The sequence below is a fragment of the Bombyx mandarina genome, chromosome 05 (genome assembly GCF_030267445.1).
Source record: "Bombyx mandarina strain Sakado chromosome 05, ASM3026744v2".
Lineage (NCBI taxonomy): Eukaryota > Metazoa > Arthropoda > Insecta > Lepidoptera > Bombycidae > Bombyx > Bombyx mandarina.
The window spans coordinates 17,579,704-17,604,811 of NC_143212.1; the positions used below are offsets into that span (position 1 = coordinate 17,579,704).

Below are 25,108 nucleotides of genomic sequence, written 5' to 3' on the forward strand. Positions count from 1 at the left end.
AAGTACAACGCGTGGACAGGACAGTCTGCGCTCAACCGTCGACAAAGTGGCACGTTGCTAGATTCTGTACTTAAAGCAGTAGTGAGTTCGCGAGGTGTGCCGTGTTCAACAATTATGAATACTTGTGCAGTGCTCTCCGGGAATAAACATAAATAATAGGACGAACAAGTTCAGGTACTGTCTTAACGAGACTTTTGGCGGTATTGCGAACTGTCAGAGTATTTCGTGAACGATCATTGATCCCATTCCATAAAATATAGAAATCACAGATATTATTCAATTCAAAAAACCAATTATAATATTGCTTAAATATTAGATCAATGTTAAAAACATTTATATATCATATTAATAGTGCGTATGCCCCGCGGGTTGAATAATAGGAAAAGATTAAAGCGTGATAAACGTAAACATTGCTATCTTCCAAATGTAAACAAGGAACGTTATTATTAGAGGGCTGCCTTCACGGGATCGTGATGGTGTTGTGAACCGACACCATGAATTAGAAAAGCAAACTGTTCCGGAACCGACAATCAAACAAAGTATTTTATTCTAATTTAATACCCACCTTTAAAACATCGTTTAAAAGTTTTATAAAGGTCACGTTAGAAAAGGTCGTCACAATTACTCGGAATTGTTTGTCTGCATTCGATAATTCTTAATCTTAAAAGAAACCATGTTGCTAATTCCTTTTTACTTTTAAATAACATTAAAAGCTATTTTGTCAGGTGTAACGACCCGCCAAATTGTTAAGCGTAGTAATTATAACTCCAGAGCCGAAGGATCCCACAAACCGGCTCTTTATGGTTTTGCATCTTGGCAGTTATTTATTTACGACTCTAATTGATTTCGTTTCGGTTCGGTTGTAATTTGAAGTTGAATTTCGATTTGAATAATACTGTACTTCTAATTGAAATACGAAAATTGTAGTAGTTCAAAGACATAAGTTAATATTTAAACAAATAGAATTTAACTAATCGGTTTCATTTTAAGAACTATTATGAAGACAAACCGTTTTGATAGCAAATCAATAAAATAAAAGAAAAAAATCTTACAATGAACAGCGGTCCTTAACCGCGGACGGGACGGGTGCCTGTCGTCAGGCGCACTTTATATATATTTTATTTTTTGTCTGTTACCTGTTCCCCGGACGGGTATCGGGTGCGGGTGAAGCTAACAAGTGCACTGGCCAGGGGTACTGTACCTTTGCGCGTTATCGAAATATCAATTTTAAAATGTTTCCAAATTTCGATGGGATATCAAGTTGTAATGTAAAAAGTTAAATCTCGTTTAAAGCTTGGACTTTTCTTATTTTCATCAAATGTAGTTTAGTGTTTTTATAACGTTAAGTTATTACAGACATAATGAGCAAGCAATGGACACTATACATATATTTTATATTAACAATTATTATTTTCCTGTTTGTTTGATTAGAAAACAATTTCGTTTCATACTGTATATTATATTGTTACAAGCAAGAGTTCAGAATTTAATTCATGCATTTTTGACAAAAGAGTATCTATTATTTAGAAACATATATACCTACCTCCTGTTCACTTATGAGCGCTTAAAATTACAGGCATTACAAACGAAATCTAATTTTAATTAGCGGGATAAGAGCGACGAGATTATTTGTTGTGAGACAGCCCTACTTGTTATAACAAAGTTGCGTCTCCATTACTGGGCACGGACATTCTACCGCTGCACTTATACCTTCATTTTATATAAAAGATAGGCTGATAGATGCCTTTCGGCACACAGATTTCTGGTTTGATGACGTAACCTTCCCACACGCGGCTTGCTCGTAAGCATTCACCCGTGTCCTTTTAATACAAGCCGATATGATATTGCACACCCGCCGTGTATGTGTCACTATGCAAACACGGCTTAGGTAAACTGCAATGTGCTGACATGTGTACATATCTATATGTTATCTCGCAGCAGGATGTGCGAACGACCGCGGCTGCCTCCTGAACCGATCTCTCCGTTTTATTTTAATTCACAGCACTCCATTTAATACTAGACGTGTACATAGTATTTTTTTTACGTGTTTGTGTATTTCAAAATTAATCATGGCTAAAGTACTGCTGTTTTTTGTAGTTAATCGAATTATTTTATACTTTTAAGAATATATTTAAGTGTGTAAAAATGTTCTTGCGCTTAAGTTCATAAGTAAAACAGACCAGAGGTTAATGAATGTTAATTGATACAGCCTGCGGAGCGAAGTAATTCGTTTCAATTTCGATTACCTACCGCGACTAATAAGCAACGGGGTCACAATTATTTTCGTTATAACGCAAAGACATCTAATTGCCATGCCAATAGGTAATTACTAATTACGACGTGATTCGAAACGTCAAGTACATAATAATATAAATAAGGTACGATAAATAAATTAAGACTAACACACTAAGTGCAATCGACACGATTCCCACTAAAGTAATATTGTTTAACTCAAAACCTAACTATACACACTACACACACACACACTAACACAACCCAAATATAGAATGGTTTGTGGTTTTGTAATGCGATATGTTATTAGTTAGTGGGATTAAATTTCTCATTTATTAATATGAACATTTACAAAATCATATTTCTTTTTTCTTCTTTTTTATTGCTGAAATGGAGAATGAGCCACGAATGAGCCACGGTTAACTCTGTTTTAAGTTACCGAAGCCCATAGGCTACGTGAATGCCGCCACCCGGTCTTCAAGCATGAAGTCTAAGCCTTAATTTTAATTTGTCTGTCCCACTATAATCTGGAAACTGGAAAGCATTTCGGCTTTGGGGCACAAATAGACAGGTTGGGGCTCACACGTCCCCCGTCCCACGAATAGTTTTCCTATATTCATATGAAAGGTTGACTGTCTGAAATGAGCAGCTAATGATCTGGATGAGACTTGGAGTCCAGTGTACGAACAAACAAACTCTTTCTTTCGTTATAATGATCTAATAGCTTGACGTCGTAAAATTGTTTAACGGTTATCATTGTTTCTTGTAATTACATGTATTCAAAATTTTAGAATGTAGTTAAAATATGTTTGATTATAAAGCGTGACGTTAATGTTATCAGAAAAAAAAACCCATCTGAGCTACGAAAACCCGCTGTGGCACGTATCGCTTATTTCATATTATTTTAATAATAACATGGGTAATATTGAAAGGCTTGATATTGAAATTAAATTCTTGTGCTCATAAAAATCTATCATAAATATTAAAATTAGATATATTTTGTTGGTTCACTAAAAATTCAAATGCAACCTAAAAACGTGTGGTTACTGTTTTAGTTTAAAGTACAAGTATAAACTAAATTACAGCCTTAATTTGGTTTTTTGAATCTAAAATGAAACACTAGCTGTCTGCCAGTTGCTTCGCCCGCGTGGACTACTATACATTATTTATCGCGTTAGCGGTGACCGATGGTCACGCTGAGAAGAATATTATTCCTTAGGTTTGAACCTAGATTATTTGTCAAATCACTCTTGTCAGAGTGGTCGTAGTTGTCATTCAGTATCATTGCTGTGGGCAGACGTTTTGTGCCTGACAAGTAATCGCCAATTCTCCCTGTTTGTGGTGAGCCTGATACACTCATGTAAACAACCGTCAACTGCCGACTTGACTTGGAAATATGGGAAAAACCATAGTTCGTACAAGCCGGATCTAGAATATTTGAATAATTGAACCTATATAGCGACAGACAAATTTACTTTCGTATTTATAATAGGAGTATTAATGGATCTATGAATTTTTAATGAAACATACGAAATATTTGCGTGCTCACATGCTCTCCTAAAAGATAAAAAAGAAACTTGATCTAATAAATGTTGAATTCCGTATAGAAATATTGTACAAGGAGTACAATGTTTTACCACAAAATCAAATTAAAAACAATCAAACTAATAATGTACACAATGGTTGAGCACCCCTATAAGCCATAGAGCTGTGACTGTATTTTTTTTTTTCGTTAACACCTTTTGTACCTATAATTTGACATCGGGAGCGAGGAAAAAAAACCGTAAAGTTTTTGACAGAAGATATTTAATGAAGTTGTTCAGTTTTTACTGGCCGTGTCCGTTTCTCACGTTGCTAGTATTGTACTATCGGGGCACGTCCCAGACGCTCCAATCAATTATGTTAAATGTGATAATTTTAGTGTTTTTTCTGTCACGTTTTCGATGGGACTCCTCGTCCGTTGTGTAGCGGTCGACAAACAGATTACACGCCGCTTATACGCGCATAATTGATGTTAGGTTAACTGCAAACGGTTCTATGAACACACTCGAGAATTTTTTTGATTACATAATCGAACCGAAAAACTGATTAGAATAACGAGCCGGACCACTGCGTGTGTACAATAAAGTTCCATATTGGGATGAGCGTTCACGATGCGCAGTTAAATACGAATTGAATAATCAATTCGATTTAAATTTTAGTCTCTTTGACTCTAAGCAGCTTGTAATATGTACGTCTATTCCAATCACAAAAAAGCAGATTTTCTCAAGGTGAAGCTAAAAGGTGGGAACCTTAGAAACTCATTTGTACCTATATAATTAAATCTCACCAAATAATATTCTTTACGTAGTCTGTGCTGAGTCTCAAGTGTCTCATACTTTAAATTAATAATAGTTATGATGAATTGATGGAACTTTGATAATTCAAATGTTAAAAAATTGAGAAGGCTAACAATAAGCATTAAACGTAGAATTTTGATTAAACACTGATTAATGATAATTATCGAGTGAGACGACAAAGTTTTATTGTTTTGATGGGTGAGCGAGCTAATGGTATATCTGGTATTAAGTGGTCATCGGAGCCTATAGACATCAACAACGTAAGGCGTAGTGCAAGCGATTTACGCGGGTATTTTGAATTCGCGCGATGCTTGTGGACGCGATGTATTGGTGCCTAGTATCTCACTAACGCGCCAATGATTTCGCGCGAAACATTTCGCGGCGAATTCGCCCTTTCTGGACCAGGTTTAGATGTCACCACCCACTATGAGACATGAGTTATAACCCTTCTACTCATATCTGTTCATAAAATATTTATAGCTACTGATACCATGCACCCCACGCTTTTTTTTACAATAAAATCATTTTTTCTTACACTAGTTTTAATTCAAATTTATTAAAATTTATTTTCTATATTTTCTCTTTTTTAGTTGGATTTTCTATAAAAGCGTATTTTGTTAGTTTTTTTTAACTTTTATTTATTTTTCTTTTTGTAGTTAAATTTCAATTTTTCCAATTTTTTTTTTTATTTTTTTTAAATATTGTATTGTTATCGGTCCCTAATAAGTATACCAAATTTCGAGTTAGTCCGGGGTCAAAATCATGTTCAAAGATTCCGTTACATACTAACATACATACGTCTGAAGCTAATAAAAGCGTATTAAAAACTCGCACAGTTCCAAGGCGGAGACGTCATGTAACAAGAGACACAGAACGTGTTCTAATGATAACACGTACGTAATGTTTGCTTAGCATGTGGCGATCGGCCTCGATGGGGGCGCGGCTCTGCGCAGGAGCTGTGCTGGTGATGTCGCTCACGCTCGGAGCCGGTCGCCGGGAGTTCAGGGATCCGATCAAACAGCACGACATCTCGCTGTGGATCGACGAGAGGCAGGTCCGGATGTTCAGTGGTAAGATAACATTGACATTAAAACTGACAAATATAACATTATAACTGCCATACATATTTAGGATTTTTTAGCTGAAGTAGTTATTACGTACATAGTTTCAGTGTGCTAAGTGCGAGTTTTTTAACGTTCTCGATAGCGTTCGGAAAATTACCTGAAATTTGTATGGAGTTGGAACAGCGCCCCTAGCGGCAAACGTAGGCAAACGTTCCAACTCCCTACAAATTTGAGTTAACTTTTACGCTATCGAGAACGTTAAAAAACTCGCACTTAGCACACTGATCCTGTACTGGTTGCTACCACTACTAATGCACATTTCTGTAGCAAAATAAGCACCAAATCTTGTTTGAAGGCAACGAGAATTGTAAGTTCATCTCGTATTTCAAAAAAGCGACAGCATTCACGTGGACTCGCTACTTGTAGAACCAGATGGGACTCGATAACGCCAATAATATCATCAAGAAATGAGCCTATGTCCTGGTGAATATACAGCGCTTTATATTTAAATAAATATCTTTATGCTGTCGAACTTCTGTAGACTACAGATAACTGTGAGATGTCGCTGATTAAGAGGTTGAACGAAAGAAATTAATCACGAAACCATGTTCTAAATTAAAGGTATATCAATGCAAGTGTTCGCCATTGTGAACGGTCACGTCTCGCCCTACGTGCTGGACCCGAACTTTTCCAATAAGCTCCCGATCATACCTTCCGAAGTTGGCTACGTAAACTTCACGTGGAAATCGAAGAAGAGATATTACTACAATTTCGACACCTTGAAGTCATCTGATCTCAAAATATTGAAACCACCTGTGCTGTCGATAAAGACGCAGGGGCGGGTGCCAAAAACGGCTAAAGGTGAGAATTGCAAATTATATGCTGGTCTTTTGCCAATGACATTGTTAATACATTGTGACAACAATTCGACGGCTATGATTATATAGGTATTTCAGATAACGGTAACGGTTAGTAGTCCTTCGATCATAAAAAACAAGATGCTTAAGAATTTAAAACATCTCGATGGTTCTCAATTTTCTATTACAATCCACTTGAGTCCGACTGACTGCCTGGACTAAAGGCCAAAATACCTGTGAGACCACATCCGCATATTACTGCTACAAAACACTCATGTGTACCGAATTGTAAAGCAGGACAGTTGTTATTAAGATAATATTGAAAATTTGACAGCTTGTCTCGGTGAGTGCTGGTGGTAGGACCTCTTGTAAGTCCGCACGGTTAGGTACCACTACCCTGCCTATTTCTGCTATGAAGCAGTAATGCGTTTCGGTTTGAAGGGTGAGGCAGCCGTTTTAACTATACTGAGACCTTAGAACTCATCTCAAGGTGGGTGGCGCATTTACGTTGTAGATGTCTTTAGGCTCCAGTAACCACTTAACACCAGGTGGGCTGTGAGTTCGTCCACACATCTAAGCAATAAAAATAAAAAAGAGTGTTGTTATATTATTATGCAATGACGTTTTGGTGTGAACCACTTAGCATTAGAAGGGCCGTGTGCTCGTCTGCCACGCATACTGCTGTAGTAGACCTTATGTCTAACTTTCAGAGTCGGCATTCTACTTCTGTTTATCTCGGCAATATAAAAATGAAATTTACAGAATTCAGTATAATTCTGCCGTGCATGGGCAACAGCAGCGGTGTAGCAACATTTGAGATAGGTCTAGTGCTGAAAAACGCACGTGGACTGCCGTTAAAAGGCACCCCATTAAGATTAAACCTAAAGAAGGAATGCGCACATAGAGGTGTGTATTTAGAAAGGACAGGTATTGTATCGCCAACGCATTTTTAACCATTACTTGCTTGTGTTTTTTTGTTGTTTGGTACATACATACAATAGTAATAACAAAACAAAAAAACAATCATATTATTGTCATTAAAATTATATAAAATAACAACGGGAATTTATACCGGGGTCAAACACCATTATCGTTTCTATTAATAAATAACCGAACAGACTATCAGCATATATCGACATTCCTGTGACCTAAAACATGACTGTTTTAAATAATAATCATCAGTTGATAGGCTGTAATGGTCAGTCTGTGGGATCTAACTTCTCCATCATTTATTCATTTATTTAGTTGCACCAACAAAGTGGTCATACATAACATTGACAAATTGACAATAAGTAGGTACATGACAGATGTCACCTCAATTTTATATATATTCACTGAAGTATGAAACCAAGGTCTATGAATATATTCGACAGTGCAATAATTGAAAACATCTTGAAATTAGAAAATTACATCAATCAAATTAAAATTAAAAAATACAATGAATAATTTTAAGAAATATTAAATCCTGAAAAATACTTTTTCACTAAGTAACAAAAATTTTAATGTCTACACATACCTACTAGAAAAAAATAGTGATTACATTTGATTAGTTAGATAGGTATTATATTTAGTTGGGGAATTTGGCTCAAATAATTATGTGCGTATCGTGCGCAACACAGCCTTTTGCACTTTTTTAATTTATTTACTCTAGATGGTTCCATTTATTGCGGTCTTTGCTATGGAGTAGTACAAGCGCCTGTGAACTAGAGATATGTGGTCGGGCTGTCTTAACGGCTACGACTGCTAGGATTTTCAATTATACAATAGTTAGGTTTTATTTATCTTGTTATATGACCAAAGTATTGCAGCACATGTGGAAAGCAAATGTTAGATAGTCTTTGTGAAAAGTTAGCAATTGAGGGTACAGTTGCTTGTCGTATGAACCTTGCGGAATGCAGAAACTACGTCAACACAATTCAAATATTTCGATATTCTGTCCCAGCCCTTATGCTCAATTTGTGTCAGATAGAAAAATGGCAAAAACCTTTTTTCTTTCCACACGTGTTCCAGTGGTCTACGCCGTTTCAATCAATTTTATTCGTTATTATAACAAATTCTTGGATAAAGCAATAAAACACGAGCCTTGAATGTCAATTTTTGAATTAAATTCTTTCTCAAATTGATTAATATAAATATAATAAAAAATAAATAAATAAATATTATGTGTATTAAAAAATAAAATATTTAATCATTTTGTAGTGGTGGGAAAGTCGATTTAGTCATTAAAATATTGAAGAGAGTATACCTAGCTTTATCTCTCTCTCTCTCTCTCTCTCACCTACAGCTGCGCCCAGAGAGGTTGGTACTGAGGAGGAGACGGAACCAAATAATAGGCAAAATAGAGTCCGCAAATTAAAAAAAAATGGCATCAATTCTCGTTGTTATGTGATCCAATATTTTACTACAAAAGCTTACATTGATCTAAACTTACAACTTTAAAAACACAAGCATAACGCTTTAATTAAGTTTCATCGTTGTAATTTTTAAATAACATCTCTTTTACCATGTGCTACCCGTTCGTGTGTCATTCATTGCTTTTAAGCTTACGAAAAAAGCTAGAACTACATTAGATACATGCGTCGTTTCACGCCAGCTCTGTGAACAATTCCAAGATTATTATCAGTTGCTGGCCGATATAAAATGGCTCTGTAGATTATGTTTCAGTGCGATGCACTACCATTTCACTTTTCACCTCCGGCACCCTTCTAATATAGCTGGACTAGATTATCCGACACAGACTATAGTTAACATTAAGCCCAGCTACATATTCAGTGCTGGTTCGGTCTATAACAAGAGCTTTAAATGAGGATGAACGATGGGTGAAGTTAGAAACTAATGAATAGCAGGGGTATGCGCTGCATCGGCCTCATATCGAACCGGACAGACGTGTAATATGCACCGATGTATAGGTTTGAGTCCAACGTGCCGAGACGTGGCCCGCCAATGTAGTTCAAGTTTACTGTAGTAAATCATTTATAACTTTTATTTGTAAAGTCATAAAATAATTAGCGCATATTGTGCTTTCGCTTTAACTAAGTATTAACACATTAATGGGTAGTGAGTGGGATAGTCGCAATAGAAAATGTTGTTGGGCAGGGATCATCATGCGTCATTCACTTGTTAACATAACTAAAAGATAATAAAATGGAAATTATCTGATAATTTTAATGTAATGAACATTTTTCTTCATTATATTAAAATTCATTTGTTGATATTAGAAGTTAAGTTAATTTATCGTTTATTATTAACAAAAAGTCAAATCAAAATAATTTCACATACATCAACCCACACAGTAGAACAGATCTTCCAACGCGCTTGAAGGAGGCACAGTTCCCAAGATACTGGCTACGTTGCCTCGTTGGACAGCCAGACTCACTCTCTGTGCAAAGTACCAGCCAGCCTTAGCATCATGTGTAACCTCCTTCAAGCGTTTGGAGATTGTTGATATTTATTTTAAGAGAAATGGATCGATACATCGATTTCATCCTCGCGGTTGGTCGTATGACAAATTCCTTCACATAACCACCACAATTAAAAATAACTGGGTCACTTTGAGATTCCTATAATCTTGTTTTCTTGGTCGGTATGGCTACTAATTTGCAATCTCCAAACTCGATGGCAAATAGTCATGGCTCTGCAACCAAATGATTTTATTCACTTGCTGTCCCGCCGATTTTCCATTTACATTGCCAATTTTGGCCGCGTGACTCGGTCGGCCCGTCTCTACCCTAAATTACGTTAAGCACGTATTTGCAATGATAATAGACAAGTTGGTAATACCTACCTACCGGTGCGAACCCACATTAAACTCCTGAGATAACTGTTAGAGAGTTCTGTAATATAAATTTCTTGCCACACCACCTGCTGCAACAGATGACAGGACATACAGTTGATGGGAAAAGCGTAATAGTAAGATATCTTATACAGTTATACTTCGATAAATAAATAACTGAAGAACCTTTTCGTGCACGATCCTTTGACCTAAAATTTAGACTTTAATAGTAATGTTCTTAAATCACTCGTGTTGTGACAGTTAAAACTGTGCGACAATTTAGAGATATCCCTGCCAAACACATTTTACTAATAAACATTCACAATAAAATACTTCCATCAGTGTTTTGTAAATTTCACATACATTCCATACCTATAACTCGCTTCAATCATCTAAAAACGACATTATTTAATAGATATTTTTTCTAAACTATGCTGTCTCGTAACTTGTACTAAGCCGTCAAATACCAGTGCAAGTTCAAGTCAGCCTTAACAAATTGCATTATTTTCCGGACGCTTCGCCCGAGCTTGCTGTTTAGCTGGGACTGCGACGCCTCTGCTCACTACGTTTGCGATTTTAGGTTTGTATGGATCGCTTGACTTATTGTGAACGACATTGTACTTCTCTGAGACTTATTAATAAAAAAGAAAACGAAATGTTTTTATGGAAAAAATGTACGAATAAATGAAATAAAATTTATTCGCGCAATTTCTTAATCATACCAAGATGTGCAGATCGGTCAAGTAATTTTGTGTGTGCAGTAAGTTACTACGTCTGTGCTTATACACTGAATTAAATAAACGAAAGATTGAACTATGAAAGTGATTTTTTCGATCACAATAAAATGTCATTATTATTTACTGATAATTGAAACATATTTGTACTGGCCGCCTAAATCTTCTTTCTTTCTTTACTACCATTATTTTTTTTTATACTGAAAAAAATAATGAACCGAAGTTCTTTCTACCCTATTTGACTGCAGAGATGTTAAGGGCTCTAGATTATTTTAAAAGACGAAACTAAGGACAAATATGCAAGTGTTTTGATAAAACGCATGTACCGGGTTAATGGCCAATCGGTCAGTGAGTTCATCTGAGCCGTCGTAATGACCTTGACCATTAATAAGGACGCTGATGTTGATGACGTGTACATTCAGGGCCGGACCCGGAGTGCGACAAGAAGTGCGCTAACCAGGGCTGGTGCAACGAGGAGAAGATCTGCCAGTGCCCCGAGGGGTACATGGGGCAACACTGCCGCACGGCGCTGTGCTACCCGCAGTGCATGAACGGCGGCAACTGCACCGCGCCCGGCCTCTGCTCCTGTCCGCAGGGCTACCAGGGCCGACACTGCGAGGGAGGTAGGCGCCACCACCACCACCACCACTACTCTCCCGTTCGTCTCCCGATCGACTCACGATGTTTATATGTTTATTAGGCACACAATACACATCACAAGCTAAAAAGATACATAATAAATAACAACAAGTAAAAAAAAAAACTGGCTTGCAACATATAAGCAAATCGTGCGCACATACGACTAAGCAAGACAAATGTGCTGAACTTGTAAACAATGATCCTTACAACTATACAACATACCTTATAATGTAAGGAAATAATTTTACTCACAACATTATACGTTAAACAATTACATTAACCTACCTATTATTAACATGGAGGATGCCCTTGAACATTTATAAACGTCACTAACCTACAAGTAAAAATATCCAACTCAGTTGATCAGTCTGCTTCACGACAGAAATAGGCAGGGAGGTCGTATCTACCCGCGCGGGCTCACAGCACGTCTGCCGCCAGTAGTTAGGGGCCATCCATGAAGTACGTCACACGAATTTTAGGACTTTTGAACCCCTCCCCCCCTCCTTGTCACAGGTTGTCACATTTTTATAACCCCCCCCTCCTGATGTGACGTCACACATTTTTTAAATTTATGTATGTATTTAAAAATAATCGAGAGAAAACAGCTATTTTCATTTTTTACTTATTTTTATTAAATAATAATCTAATAAAATCAACATAAAGTCCAACATTTCATAAAACCGAAAAAACAAACGACTAGTTAGAAAATAATAAACGATTAATTATATTAATTAAAGATAAAAAACTTAATTATCGAGTGTCCATGGACTTTGGATCCACTCTTTTATATCAGCTATTACTGGTAAATCAGGCACTTCATTTTCGTTCTGAATTTGAACGTCAGGAACATCCTTAGTGTCGACATCATTCTCTTCCATCCATAAAGCATCGTCATCATTCATTAAACAGAGAATTTCTCGGGCACGTCTAGCCGCAATTCTTTGAGGACGAATTTTCGCTAAATTATTAATAAATATAGATCAATAAATATATATCAAAAAAATATTAATAAATATAGATCAGGTTTGTAAATTTTTTAAATTTTTAATTCACATACAAACTTTGCGTTTTAGTATTTTAAATTTTAACATGTGACGTCACAAAAGTATTGACCCCCCCATGCCCCTTGTCACACGATGTCACACTTCGGTGATACCCCCCCCTCCCCATTAACGTGTGACGTACTTTATGGATGGCCCCTTACACAAAGTATAATTTTTGCGGGTTTGATTTGTATTTCATAATGTTATTCCTTCACCGTGGAAGTCATTCGAGAACATTTAATAAATACGTATTTCATTACAAAAAATAGTACCCGCTTGTGGGTTTCGAACCCCGGCATAGTCGCATCGCTTGACACGATCGCACCGGGCGACTCATCCTTTAGGCCACGACGACTTCAAACAGCATCTTATATTAAAAATTACACATATCACGCGCGTGGCTTAGAAGTGTATTTTAGAAAAAACAAAACGAATACTGTTTATTAATCAAATTTAATAATAGTTATGTTTTTTTTATAAACAGAGAAAAAAATCGATACTAAAATATACATAAATGTGAAAATTTTGACGACATTTCGCAGATATATAATTCACAGTCCAGATTAACCAGCTGGTGGGATACTTTTGTTCACGGTAAATAATATGACCCGGGCAACGCCCCCTCTATCCGAAATAGTAAGTACGTGTGTCCGCGAGCTTGCGATGTCCACTAGTGGTGCATCGACCACAGTGGAGAGAGCCACTCTTACCCGGGATGATACGTGTTTTATTCATTCTGAACGACAGTATTAGTGTTTAGTGACGTCACGGACGAGCGCCGAGGATGGTGTGTGCTCCGCTCACTCCGCATGCGCATGCACCATTTTCTGTAGCAGTACCGTGGTCAACTAGCGCACTACTATATATTGTAATACTGAGAACGGACTGGGATGATGATTATATCTCAAAGAAACATTCTGCTTCTGTGACCACAGAGAACAGTGCTTATGTATTGTTGTGACAGATTCGGTTCTCAGGCGAGTGCCAGCAGCGTGCTGACGTCAGCACTAGCCCCGATAGCCCGGACAGTCCCAGGAACGTACAGTCCTGGGTTGAAAAGTCTTGGCGTCGCCACACGCACAAGTGGCTAAACCCCGTGTGTGTCCCGGAATGCGAAAGATATAATATACCATATCATATACAGTCTAGAATAGTACTTAGGTTTAGATGTTTTTCAAACGTCACTTTTCCTAAATAGACTAGTTTGCTGAGGCAGTGCCGGGCCTGTAGCTCTCTAACTACACCCAGAATCAAAAATGTGAAAGACAATATTTTTAAAACAGAGTTTCCTTAGTTAGTAGATGATGCATTGAAATAAATCCGTTATTTGTGATTTTCAAGTTCACTGTCGGCTGGCGGCGGCTCCTACACGACGTATGTACAATATTTACAAGATTTCGTTTATTATTTGTATTGCCCGCTCTGCGTGACGCCCGGTCCTATATCTTCTTGGAGAGCTGTATGGCGGCCCGGCAGCCCGCCTTGATGAGCTCGGTGAGCGCGCGGTAGCCGGGGGCCTGCTCGGCGCCGTGCTGCAGCCCCGCGTCGTGGTGCTCCTGCTCCTCGTCCCTGAACTTGGTGATCGTCTCCAGGATCTCCTTGTCCACGTTTGGGTCCTGCATCAGTGTACGCAGCTGGTCGTTGTAGTGGTCAACGATTACCGTTTCGACGGCGACGGTGCAGGCCATGGCCGCCTCTTTGCCGAGGAGCGCTGTGCCTGAAATGTTGAGGTCGGCTTGTTGAGACAGCGCATGTTTGTGTCTAGCGAATTCAAAGCTGTTCTGGAGTGAAATCAAGTGTAGTACAGATGCGATAATATCATAATAAAATAATCAACTACATATATTAAATTTTTAAGGATGAAATATTTACAATTTTACTGCACTGAATATAAAGTATAATCTTCTGGTCTTCAATTGGGGTGAAATTAATTTAATTCAAGTTAGGAAACAATTACTTTAACGCAAAATAATAATTACTATTACTATGAATAAACTGACCAGCTCCTAATACAAATCCGGCCACATTCCATATCGGAGTGAGTACAGTAGGTCTCACTCTGTACTCATTGATGAGCTGCTCAAATTTCTCCCTGTGCTTCTTTTCCTGGTCCCACATGTGCTGGATGAGGGGTCCTTCAGCTGTGCGGCCCAAGACTGCCATTTGTCCCGCGTAGATGCGGTCCGCGCCCAATTCACCGGCGTGATCCACTCGGATTATCTGGTCAAGCTTTTTCAAACACAACTTTTTGTCAACTGTTCGATATTTTAGGGGGGGGGGGGGGGGGGGGGGATAATTATCCTGGGGCCAGTACCACTGAACCTTGGCATTCAGAAAATTCGAGATAGTTTTCCGTGATATAATACTCAAATAGTTTAATAAACAGATTTATTAGTTGTCAACCCTTTTTATTGCTTTTTAGTACATATTGAAATTGAATATGAAACATTGATTTGTATCTAATATTTAAAAAAAAAAAAAAAAAACATGCCCGCTGAGTTTCTTGCCAATTCTTCTCAGGACGGAGGCTAATTATTGTGAATTGGCGGTAATTCTTTTGACGTTCAATAAGTATGTACTTTCATTTATGTTGAATAAAACTTTTTTTGATTTGATTAGAAATACATTTATTGCTCGAACAAATTATTCAATTAATTGAGTAGTAAAGACCTCGAATTACTATTAGTAGAGATACAAGACCGCGCACACGGTGACCACGGAGACAAAACTTGAGAACAAAGTTTAAACGAACAAAAGTCTTTGCTTTTTCTTTTTTTTTATAGCTAGGATTTCGGGGACACCAATTAACTGGAAAATAAGGCTCCCATTTCAATATGTTTTTTATTGAAAACTTTAACCTTTACAATGTAGTGAGTTTTTAAAGCAGCTTTAGTTGACAAAATCGGAAACTTATGAGAATGTAAATACCTACCTACTGGTGTAGTGTGAATTATTTATTTTTATTTTGTGTTTTGAACCAAATTTAAATGTGGACTAACAATGTCAGCGTAAATTTATTTATTCAATGAATAATCAATACTACCACTTGAATAATGCTACTCAATAAATTACATATAAATAGGGTAGACGAACTCACGGTCCGCCTGGTGCTAAGTGATCACCTAAGCCCATAGACATCAACAATGTAAATTTCGCCACCCATCTTGAAACATGAGTTCTAAATCTCAATTCTACATATAATACAACGGCGGCCACGCTCTTTAAGCCAACACGCATTACTGCTTCACGGCAGAAATAGACAGGGTGGTGGTACCTACCTGTGCGGGCTCACAAGAGGTCCTACCATCAGTAATTACGCAAATTATAATTTTGTGGGTTTAATTTTTATTACGATGTTATTCCTTCACCGTGGAAGTCGATCGTGTACATTTGTTAAGTACGTATTTCATTAGAAAAATTGGTACCCGCCTGCGGGATCCGCATACCGATGCATCGCTAGATACGAATGCACCGGACGTCTTATCCTTTAGTGCACGACGACTTAAAAGCTAATAAACCTAATAAAAGCATATTAATTTTACTCACGTGTGGATTTTTCTTCCAATAAGGTCGACTGCTGCTGTGCGCCAATCTGATGTGTTGAATCAGTGGTGATCGCATGTTTATCTAAAAGCCCGACCACAAGAGTGAATTAATGAAAACAATGAATGTTTTAATGCCTTTAAATAATAAATATTTGTCACGACGCTCAAATATAGATTCACAATTTCACCGTATAATTTATGGAATTTAAAAAGCTCATCATGATTGAAAGTTTGACGTGGCACAAGAGTATTTCACGTTAGGTCTACAAGTTCTAACTATGACTATATTTAGAGGGGGGAGTGAAATTTGTCAAGTTATCATTGGTAGCTACATAATTATTGGTTGGCATTTCCCGAGATCTTATTGAATCGTGGAGACGATTTTGAGTGTTTTAATTTTGTATTATATTTCAATATTCTTCAATGACTAATTACGAACTGCATTTTTTCGACATTTAAAAAATTTATTCCTTGTACACCAGCACACTGAACCTACTCGTTTGAGCTCACAAAGCGCCCTACTAACAATTCATTACGCATCTTATCAGTGTCGTCTTTTGTTTCAGGTATATGTGCACAGAAATGTATGAACGGTGGAAAATGTATCCAGAAGGATACCTGTTTCTGTCCTAAAGGACATTACGGACGGAGATGCGAATTTTGTACGTATCTGTAATTGTTTGGGTTATTAGGAGGCTCGGCCTGCCTTACTTATTGTAGAAATTATAACTATATTAATAGAAATGTCCGCATCACAACACTGGTTTGGGGATAAACATCATTGTACATATATTATTTAGAGAAATTATCGCTATATTAGTGATCAGTTCAAGTGTACAATGACGCTCAGTAATATTCTGCGGAGTCCATGTTCGGTTTCCGACCGGAGCCTCCTTGTTATAACAAATGGTATTCGGGTTTTTGGAATCTAAAAATATAACCTTGTTTCTTACGTGTACGTCTCGGGTGATTATAGAAGACGTAGAGAAAGCAGTTCGAGAAGCATTAGAAAGATCGTTAGATTTAATTTAATAACCGGACATAGAGCGCCCAGCGAAAGGTTGGTTATCGCTGTAAGATCGGGTTGCTTTAGTACAATGCAACTGTCATCCGCGCCATCGTTAATATCAATTATGTAAATAAATTTTTTATTGGCAATCATATTATATTGTTTTTTTTATTGCCCTTGTAGGCAGACGAGTATACAGCCCACCTGATGGTAAGTGGTTATCGTCGCCCATAGACATCAGCAACGCCAGGAGCAGAGCCAAGCCGCTGCCTACCGTTAAGTACTCTCCACAAGCCTCGTTTGAAGAAGGATATGTCATAGCGCTCGGGAAACACCGTGTCCGTAGTTCGTGCCCAGACCCGTCTACACTTCAGCGATACGACAGTTGAGCTAGTATGTTGAATTAATGTTTTGTCGACAGCAAAATGTGTAATCCCATGCTTGAACGGCGGTCGTTGTGTCGGCGTGAACAAGTGCCGTTGCCCGGCGGGGCTGGGCGGCGACCACTGCGAGGTGGGGCGGCGCGGGGAGCGCGGGGAGTGCAGGGGGGCGTGTCGCCGCGGCCGGTGTCGCGAGCCCGGCTGGCGGGGACGAGCCTGCCACCGACCCCCTGGTGTGTAGCCCCCACCACATCCACCGCACCGAATCCATACCCGATATTGTTATATAGGTTTGTTGGTCATCTTATCCATGGTTATGGAATGTACAATTATTGTGTTCAAAACCCGTCACAATTACAGGATACAATTAAACCCTATTCACAGAATTCATTCATATTATACACAACGCGTATTTGTTTCATTTTGTCATTGTAATTTAGTGAAAAATTACATTAAAAGAAAAGGCCTTAAGCTAAAATTAATAAAAAAAACGATTGCCGTCTGGGGAAGATGAAAATGTATATTAAACTGTAACGGACTAACAACCAATGGGTTGCGTAGTGTCTCCTGATTCTAAGCCAGGCTGACTATCATTATCTGAGATCTTTTTATAAGACCCCTGTGGTTTATATTCATAAAAATTGATGCTCTATCTTACACTCAAATATGATTGATTTCGGAGCCTTAATGCTTTGGAAAAGCTTTTTTCATGGAATACATGCTTCACATAAAAGGGGATCCTTTTGTATTGGTAATAAATAAATCCATATCAATAAGCTTGATGTACCAACAAATAGATTAACTGCATTGCATTTGGATTGACATTGGACTTTGAACACCAGAGAAATTCATAACTGTAGCCCGCAAACTATGATTCATTTCACTGTTATTTTTAATAAAGCAAAAAGTATAATTTTTTTCTGTAGGACACTGCCCGTTAGACAAATATAATACCTGAACTCAGAAATACAATATGAATAAGGTTGAAAGGTACAATTATACCCCTATTGTATTGGAATAACATTCATCACTTTTTTTTTTTTTTGAGATAAATATCACAATTTAAACTCACTAAAACTGCTGCGGAAAATTGTAGTATGTCTACTAAAATTTGCAATATTTATGAATTTTCACAATTAATACTTATTGTAGTAGTAATAGTAGCATATTGTAAATTGACACACCAAATTATGATTACTATAAAAAGCTCTCACTAACCTGAATACTTTTAATTCCAGGTTCTTCAGAGGAATCAGGCGAATACAAAAAGCCACGATAATATATAGGTTAAACACAAATACTTAATGTGATTTTATTATTAAAATACAAAACTATGATATGTACTTTTCATACATATACATATTATTATAATTTTGTCATGTAGAACATACAGCATTTAGTTGTATACTTAAATGTAGAAATATGCAATATATTGAGATTATAAATATATTATTGTGTTTTATTACAATTATGCAAAAAATCTTCCAATTACATAACAATTTTTATTTTTTATTTATTGTTTAGATGGATGGACGAGCTCACAGCCCACCTGATGTTAAGTGGTTACTGGAGCCCAAAGACATCTACAGTATAAATGCGCCCCCCACCTCGAGATATAATCTGAGGTCTCAGTGTAGTTACAATAGCTACGCCACCCTTCGAATCGAAACGCATTACTGCTTCACGGCGGAAATAGGCGGGGTGGTGTTACCTACCCGCGCGGACTCCCAAGAGGTCCTACCACCAGTGATTACGCAAATTATAATTTTGCGGATTTTTTTTTTTATTACACGATGTTATTCCTTCACCGTGGAAGTCAATCGTGAACATTTGTTGAGTACGTATTTCATTAGAAAATCTGATGATACAACAATTTTTATGGCCATTTTTTATACCATTTTATTTGTTAGACATTTATTCCTCTATGGTGTGCAAGCAAAATAAATTGATTTTATTTATATTTATTGGTAAGGTAATTTTCACTGATTTGACAGATAAGTCAGGGCTGCAAATTATGATGTGATAATCTGACACTATACGCATAAGATCCAGTTTGGGTAGCTGATCGTTATCAATATTTTTGATAAAGATGAATGGCAGTCAGGATCTGTAAATACAGTCCACCCACCCTTTGCAGCAATAGCGCAAAGCTCATTCCTACTACCTTTAATAACTATACTCATACACAATGCATTTCTAAATATAATTTTAGCCACATTTCATCTAGGACTAAAATAAGTTTATCCTAGAATTTTTTAATTCTATGACATATCCTCTTTAAAACAATGTTTCAGAAGATTATTACATTATTGGTGTCAATAAGCATCAGCATAAGTACAGTACAATACGACTCACCATCAAGTGAGTCAGTATCCCATACTAGAATTAAAAGGAAGGGCCCAAAGCCCATTGCATGCTCGTTGTTCGGGGGAAATTTGTAATTGATATTTAACTAAGTTCCTGATAAGCAAGGGAAGAAGCAAGAAAACCATTCATGATTTTGAACTTGTCATTTCTATCTTAATTTTTCTATTAGTACATTTTTTAAGCAATATCTAATAAAATACAATTTTACGGTTACTATCTTCGAAATGGCGATTGTTAATTTCGTAATTTCTTCTTCATGAGGAGAAATTTATTACATCTTAACAATTTGTGGCATAACAACACGTTTTGATAACAATTATTAGTAATTTCTCACCCATTTTATTTGCCTTTATTTTATTTACCTATTTTATGTATTTAATTATTATTAGGTATTATTAAAGAAAGAGGTTATACTTCGTATGGTAAAATGTTGATTTATAAAATAGGTAATAACCATTTAGCCCCGATGTATTCATGACTTACCTTTTGAATCAAATTCATTGAACTAATTCCACTCCCAGATATACACTACGTTACAGAAAAACCTTCGAATAACAACAGTAATTTAATAATTACCTTGCAATCGATTTAAAAAGGTTTATTTACAAAATGCACTGTCAAATATAGTTGAAGAAAATCTTTCTAGATGGCGCTATACCGTGACATGAATTGATCAATTTCGAAAATAAACTAGAGATTTTTCCTGTACAGCCCGTGTCGAAGGCCACTAAATTCATATGCGACCATAATTTGATCTAAAAAACGGTAAGTATTTCTCTAATCAGCTTTAGTTGTACAAAACTGATATTTCGAATTATTTTGAATCCCCCCTCGGGCTGAGGGGTAATTTCCCACTCCATGCGAAAATCACACCGCGCAGACTCGTACAAAATGGCGACCCGAAGATACAAAGTGTATACGGTCTACATACCGGGATCACCGATCGATACCAATGGAGGATTCAGAATTTTCGGGGTCTCGCGTGCACTCCGCAGTTTTTGTGAAATCAGTGTTCCGCCGAGTGTGAATGCTATAAAAAGTGTTATTTGGAACGGGTTACATCACAGCGGACTCCCGAAACTAGGATTTGGATCGCAAAATGTGTCTCAAATCACGCAGGTGCGTACGCAGCCGTAGTCTTCCTATCCAGTCTGGGCCTGCTCGAACGCGCGGCCGCCCTCCATGGTAGCCATTCATTTGAGCTTATCCTTTACGCCGCCGCAAAGAGTTCGCGTCATGCGTCTTCAAAATTGACCTGTCGCAGCCTGACATGCATCGTGCAAACAAAACATCCGCCGAATGCGTCATTTAGTTGCATACCCTTACGAGATGCACCCGAAACATTCGGTGACGGAGACCAATGAATGCAATAAAGTGCAACAATATTGAATTTTAGTTTCATTAATGAATGCACGAGAAACCAAAACAATATAGATTTAAGATCAGATATTTAACTAAATTAGGTAAATGGCATCAACTGTGTGGGTAGGACAAGTATTGATTTTTCATAGTTGTCCTACCCAATGAAATATATACTCAAACATTTTGGAAAAACATCACCTCTAATGAATTCTAACTAAAACGGGTTTTTTCTGCATAGGTTCCTGAGTCATACAAACTTATTGATGATATTAAATAAATAAATAAATATAAACTGCCAGTATAAATTCCACAGCTATCAGGAAATAAAAATCATAAACAATATTCACCTACATAACCTTATTACTCAACACTAGATAGAACAACAAATAAAAAAATTATAGCTTTATATACTTTACCGAGGTCAATGACCTTTGACTAATAGAAGCTGACAAAATAAATTTAATTTGAATGGAAAAAAAACAATGAATGTAATGTAACTAACAATATGCAATAAAAAAAAAGAGAAATAACAAATTGAGTCTTAAGTACTAGTTGTACATGTGAGGGCCCATAGCTTCCATCAAATAACTATCAATCATTGCTTGCAATTTTGCATTTGGTGGTGAGGACCAGGACAGCTGATGTATCAAAATAATTGAGACTTCAATCTCATAATTCTTTTTGGGATAGTAGTAACTTTCATGGTACCTACAGGTTCTGGGTACTGGTGATTTAAAGGCTGTGAGGGCATCTAATCCTCTCATTTAATTGAATTTTTGTACCAAGACCAACACAAGATTTATTAAAATTAAGAAAATGTCTTATTTTGGAATAAACCTTATCAAGGTTTTTAACTGACTTCAAAAAAGGAGGAGGTTCTCAATTCGACTGTATGGTTTCTTTATTTTGTTTGTTACCTCATAACTTTTTACTTGTGATTCGATTTTGATGGTTCTTTTTTATTAGAAAGCTGACGCTTCTTGTGTGGTCCCATATCAATTTAATCCAGTTCTGATAATGGTATCCATGAGAAAACCATATAATTTGCAGTTTTAAATTTGCAATTAAGTATGTACGAGACAAATACATGAACAACTCAATATCACGCCAACCGATTTCGATGATGATTGTTTTTAGTGTATATTAATTTGTTTTGGAATATCTTTTTTTTTCTATTTGAAGTCGGTTTTTGTTAAAGCATGTCTATATACAATTATATATGATTGACATATGTTAAACCAAAAAACACTTTTTTTTCTGTCCTCTAGTATAGTAAACTACTTTTATTACTTAATTTAGGATTTATTAATTTAATTTCAAATTTTAACAGCCCTTTAGTTAAGGTCGGTTGACTAATCCGAAAGTTAGAGTAATTTAATTTATGATATGAAATGCTAAAAGTCTAAATCAGCTTTTGAAGAATACCATTCATCTACACTCTACAGTATAGCATTCCACCCAGTCTTGAGTGGCTTACTCACCTGCAGTCAAAGCTCAATGAAATTGTTGAATAGCTATCCTTTATCTTCAAATTGTTTGGCATAATAGCTTTTTAAAGAAATAGGCAAAGTAAAGGTTTAAAATATCTACTTAAAATACCTACTCTACCATCATAAAACTATTTAGTAAGCTTATAACAATATCACATGTTCCAATTATAGACTATGAATGTGAGGAAATGTTATGTTTTTTGCAGGCTTTAAATACTAAACGAACAAGCTGAGCTAAGTTTCTAAAGTGTGCAGTTAGATACATTAAACACAAATGGTCCATGAACTGAGATCATCAAAGGAGGTGGGGGAGATAAAACCAGAGATGAACGCCGCCGTCAGCACAGAGTCCATGGACATGACTGAGGAGGTATGTTATTTAAGAAGGTTAGCATTCATCACTAGTTGCCAACAGATAATGGCCGTCATTGGTTGTCAAAAAGGACATTCATTTATGGCCAAGATTGCCTACCTACCTGTGTTGTCTTGTTTTGTTTGCATCACTTTAAAAGAAAGATGGTTCTAAGTATCTGTCCTGACAAAGTACGTTAAGTAGTGATGGTGTATAAGACCCTAAGTCACAACAAATAGAACAATGTGAGATTGAGAACATAATTGCAGTTGCTAAAGATGAAGATTGCAAAAAAAAAACAAAGTATAAACTTTGTTTTTTTTTTTTAATTTAGTTTAAATAATTAAATTTAATTTAATAATTTAAATTACAATTTAAAAGTTACACTAAGTTAATCTAAGATTTTAAGACAAGCAATAGCTGTATTATTATAAAATGGGATGTTTCAACCTCATATCTCAAGGTGGGTAGCAATCATGTGGTGGTGTATTCAATAACAGTTTACTCACGTATATGACACACCATATGCTATTAAGTATAAATTGAGTCTAATGTAAATTATTCAAGAACATTCTGTTCACAGGATATGTCCCAGGTGGAGGGCTGCGGGTTGAGCGGCGGCTCGGAAGACGAGGACGAGTGCGCCTCGTCTCCGGCCGGCTCCAACTATGACGACGGAAACGACATCATCAAGAATGCCATGAGCGATGAAGTTACAAAGCAACTTGCAGCCGCCGGTCCGTATCTCATTTCTATTTTATTTCTCACAAGCCGTCAACACCTAGTTTTGCTAGTTCATATCAAATTGGGTGCTTCTAACTGGGGTTTCTGGATTTTCATGTTATTTATTTAACATTACATATATAGTATGTATGTAAATTGTATTTGGGATGTGCAGGGCAGGCAGGCAAAAATCATTGTAAGGAACTCACCAAAACCAAATTAGACCTTGTAGTTGAGTTTGTAGTAGTCTATTTATTGAAGTGATAATTTCACACTTCAAACCGAAAGGCATTACATCTTCACCTCTGAAACAGACAGAACAGGTACCGACCTACCTATCAAGATTTACAATATGCCTCACCCTCAGTGTCTCAACCAATTATCTTACTTCATTTATTTTCGTTTTTGTATATAGTAAGTACCTTCCAACTTAAACCGTTACAGAATTGTAGAAAATTATGTTTTCTAGATTAATCACTATTTCATTTTCGAAACTAGTAAGTAATAAGTTAAGTACATGATTCGATGATAATTAGGTGTTATGTTTGTTTGTTATAAATTGAACAATCATAAAATTTCCAAAATATGTAACGTTTATACATAAAACATCACAAACCGCGCCGAGGTCGGCGGCGTGCATGTGAGACCCAAGTTACGTAAAGATCGTCGTCAGGCCCCGTAGGCATGGCGGCGGCCGCGGCTATCGCCTCGTCGAAGAAACGCAAGCGCCCACACTCCTTCGAGACCAACCCCTCCGTCAGGAAGCGACACCAGAACAGATTATTAAGGAAACTTAGAGTGAGTTTATGAATTTGTTCTAATACTTACCATGGACCACCATATGTGACGCATTCAATATATCACGCAGTGTGTGATCGGGCAGCCTCTTTAGCGCCCATAGGTGAAGCGGGCACCCTCGCAGTGGTGTTTAAGACGTGAGCTCCTGAATGGCCAGCCGCACTAACGCGTCTTATCGCCTCTCGTCCAGTTGCACCAACTAGGGTCCGTTTTCGCGAAAGACCGCTCGTGTCCAAGAAACCCCCTATTCACAATTTCTGGCATAGGGCATTTTATCGGAGCTGCCATTCTATGGAATCCCCGAGAGACTGCAAATAGTTCGCAAACTTTTTGGAGACAAAGCATTACATTCGTCGACGGTTGCTACTCCGATACCAAGAAAACTAGAATAATAAACTGGAA

At 37.1% G+C, this 25,108-nt stretch overlaps 3 protein-coding genes across 24 annotated transcripts in view; 2 read left to right on the forward strand and 1 right to left on the reverse strand.

Annotated features, from left to right (window-relative positions):
- LOC114250682 (WNT inhibitory factor 1) lies at nucleotides 1-19,063 on the forward strand. Of its 4 annotated transcripts, none has more exons than XM_089727969.1 (9): nucleotides 1-174; nucleotides 5,484-5,641; nucleotides 6,257-6,496; nucleotides 7,255-7,398; nucleotides 10,803-10,844; nucleotides 11,421-11,621; nucleotides 16,792-16,887; nucleotides 17,656-17,904; nucleotides 18,853-19,063. In XM_089727969.1, the coding sequence occupies exons 2-8, from the start codon at nucleotides 5,485-5,487 to the stop codon at nucleotides 17,853-17,855; spliced, it is 1,080 nt and encodes a 359-aa protein (XP_089584095.1). In that variant the 5' UTR covers nucleotides 1-174; nucleotide 5,484; the 3' UTR covers nucleotides 17,856-17,904; nucleotides 18,853-19,063. The 4 variants fall into 4 exon arrangements, with proteins under 4 accessions (XP_089584095.1, XP_089584093.1, XP_089584094.1 ...); XM_089727967.1 differs by having other exon boundaries at nucleotides 17,656-17,847; XM_089727968.1 differs by lacking the exon at nucleotides 10,803-10,844 and having other exon boundaries at nucleotides 2-174; nucleotides 7,255-7,419; nucleotides 17,656-17,847.
- Nucleotides 13,115-21,053, reverse strand: Coq7 (ubiquinone biosynthesis protein COQ7, mitochondrial). 3 transcript variants are annotated; one of them, XM_028184651.2, is made up of 4 exons: nucleotides 20,913-21,053; nucleotides 16,227-16,307; nucleotides 14,681-14,909; nucleotides 13,115-14,397 (listed from the first exon to the last, which is right to left on the reverse strand). In XM_028184651.2, the coding sequence occupies exons 2-4, from the start codon at nucleotides 16,299-16,301 to the stop codon at nucleotides 14,120-14,122; spliced, it is 582 nt and encodes a 193-aa protein (XP_028040452.2). In that variant the 5' UTR covers nucleotides 16,302-16,307; nucleotides 20,913-21,053; the 3' UTR covers nucleotides 13,115-14,119. The 3 variants fall into 3 exon arrangements, with proteins under 3 accessions (XP_028040452.2, XP_028040453.2, XP_028040451.2); XM_028184652.2 differs by lacking the exon at nucleotides 20,913-21,053 and adding an exon at nucleotides 20,558-20,708; XM_028184650.2 differs by lacking the exon at nucleotides 20,913-21,053 and adding an exon at nucleotides 20,465-20,651.
- The window catches only part of ewg (DNA-binding protein Ewg), a 20,534-nt gene continuing 16,046 nt past the window's right edge, over nucleotides 20,621-25,108 (forward strand). For 11 of the 17 annotated variants that reach the window (XM_028184640.2, XM_028184644.2, XM_028184646.2 and 8 more), the window contains exons 1-4: nucleotides 20,961-21,100; nucleotides 23,040-23,203; nucleotides 23,769-23,922; nucleotides 24,582-24,706. In XM_028184640.2, the coding sequence (XP_028040441.2) occupies nucleotides 23,108-23,203; nucleotides 23,769-23,922; nucleotides 24,582-24,706 (375 nt within the window). In that variant the 5' untranslated portion in view covers nucleotides 20,961-21,100; nucleotides 23,040-23,107. Of the gene's footprint in view, nucleotides 20,747-20,960; nucleotides 21,101-23,039; nucleotides 23,204-23,768; nucleotides 23,923-24,581; nucleotides 24,707-25,108 lie in introns of those variants that run through there. The other 6 variants (XM_028184641.2, XM_089727960.1, XM_089727962.1 and 3 more) reach the window with 2 other exon arrangements.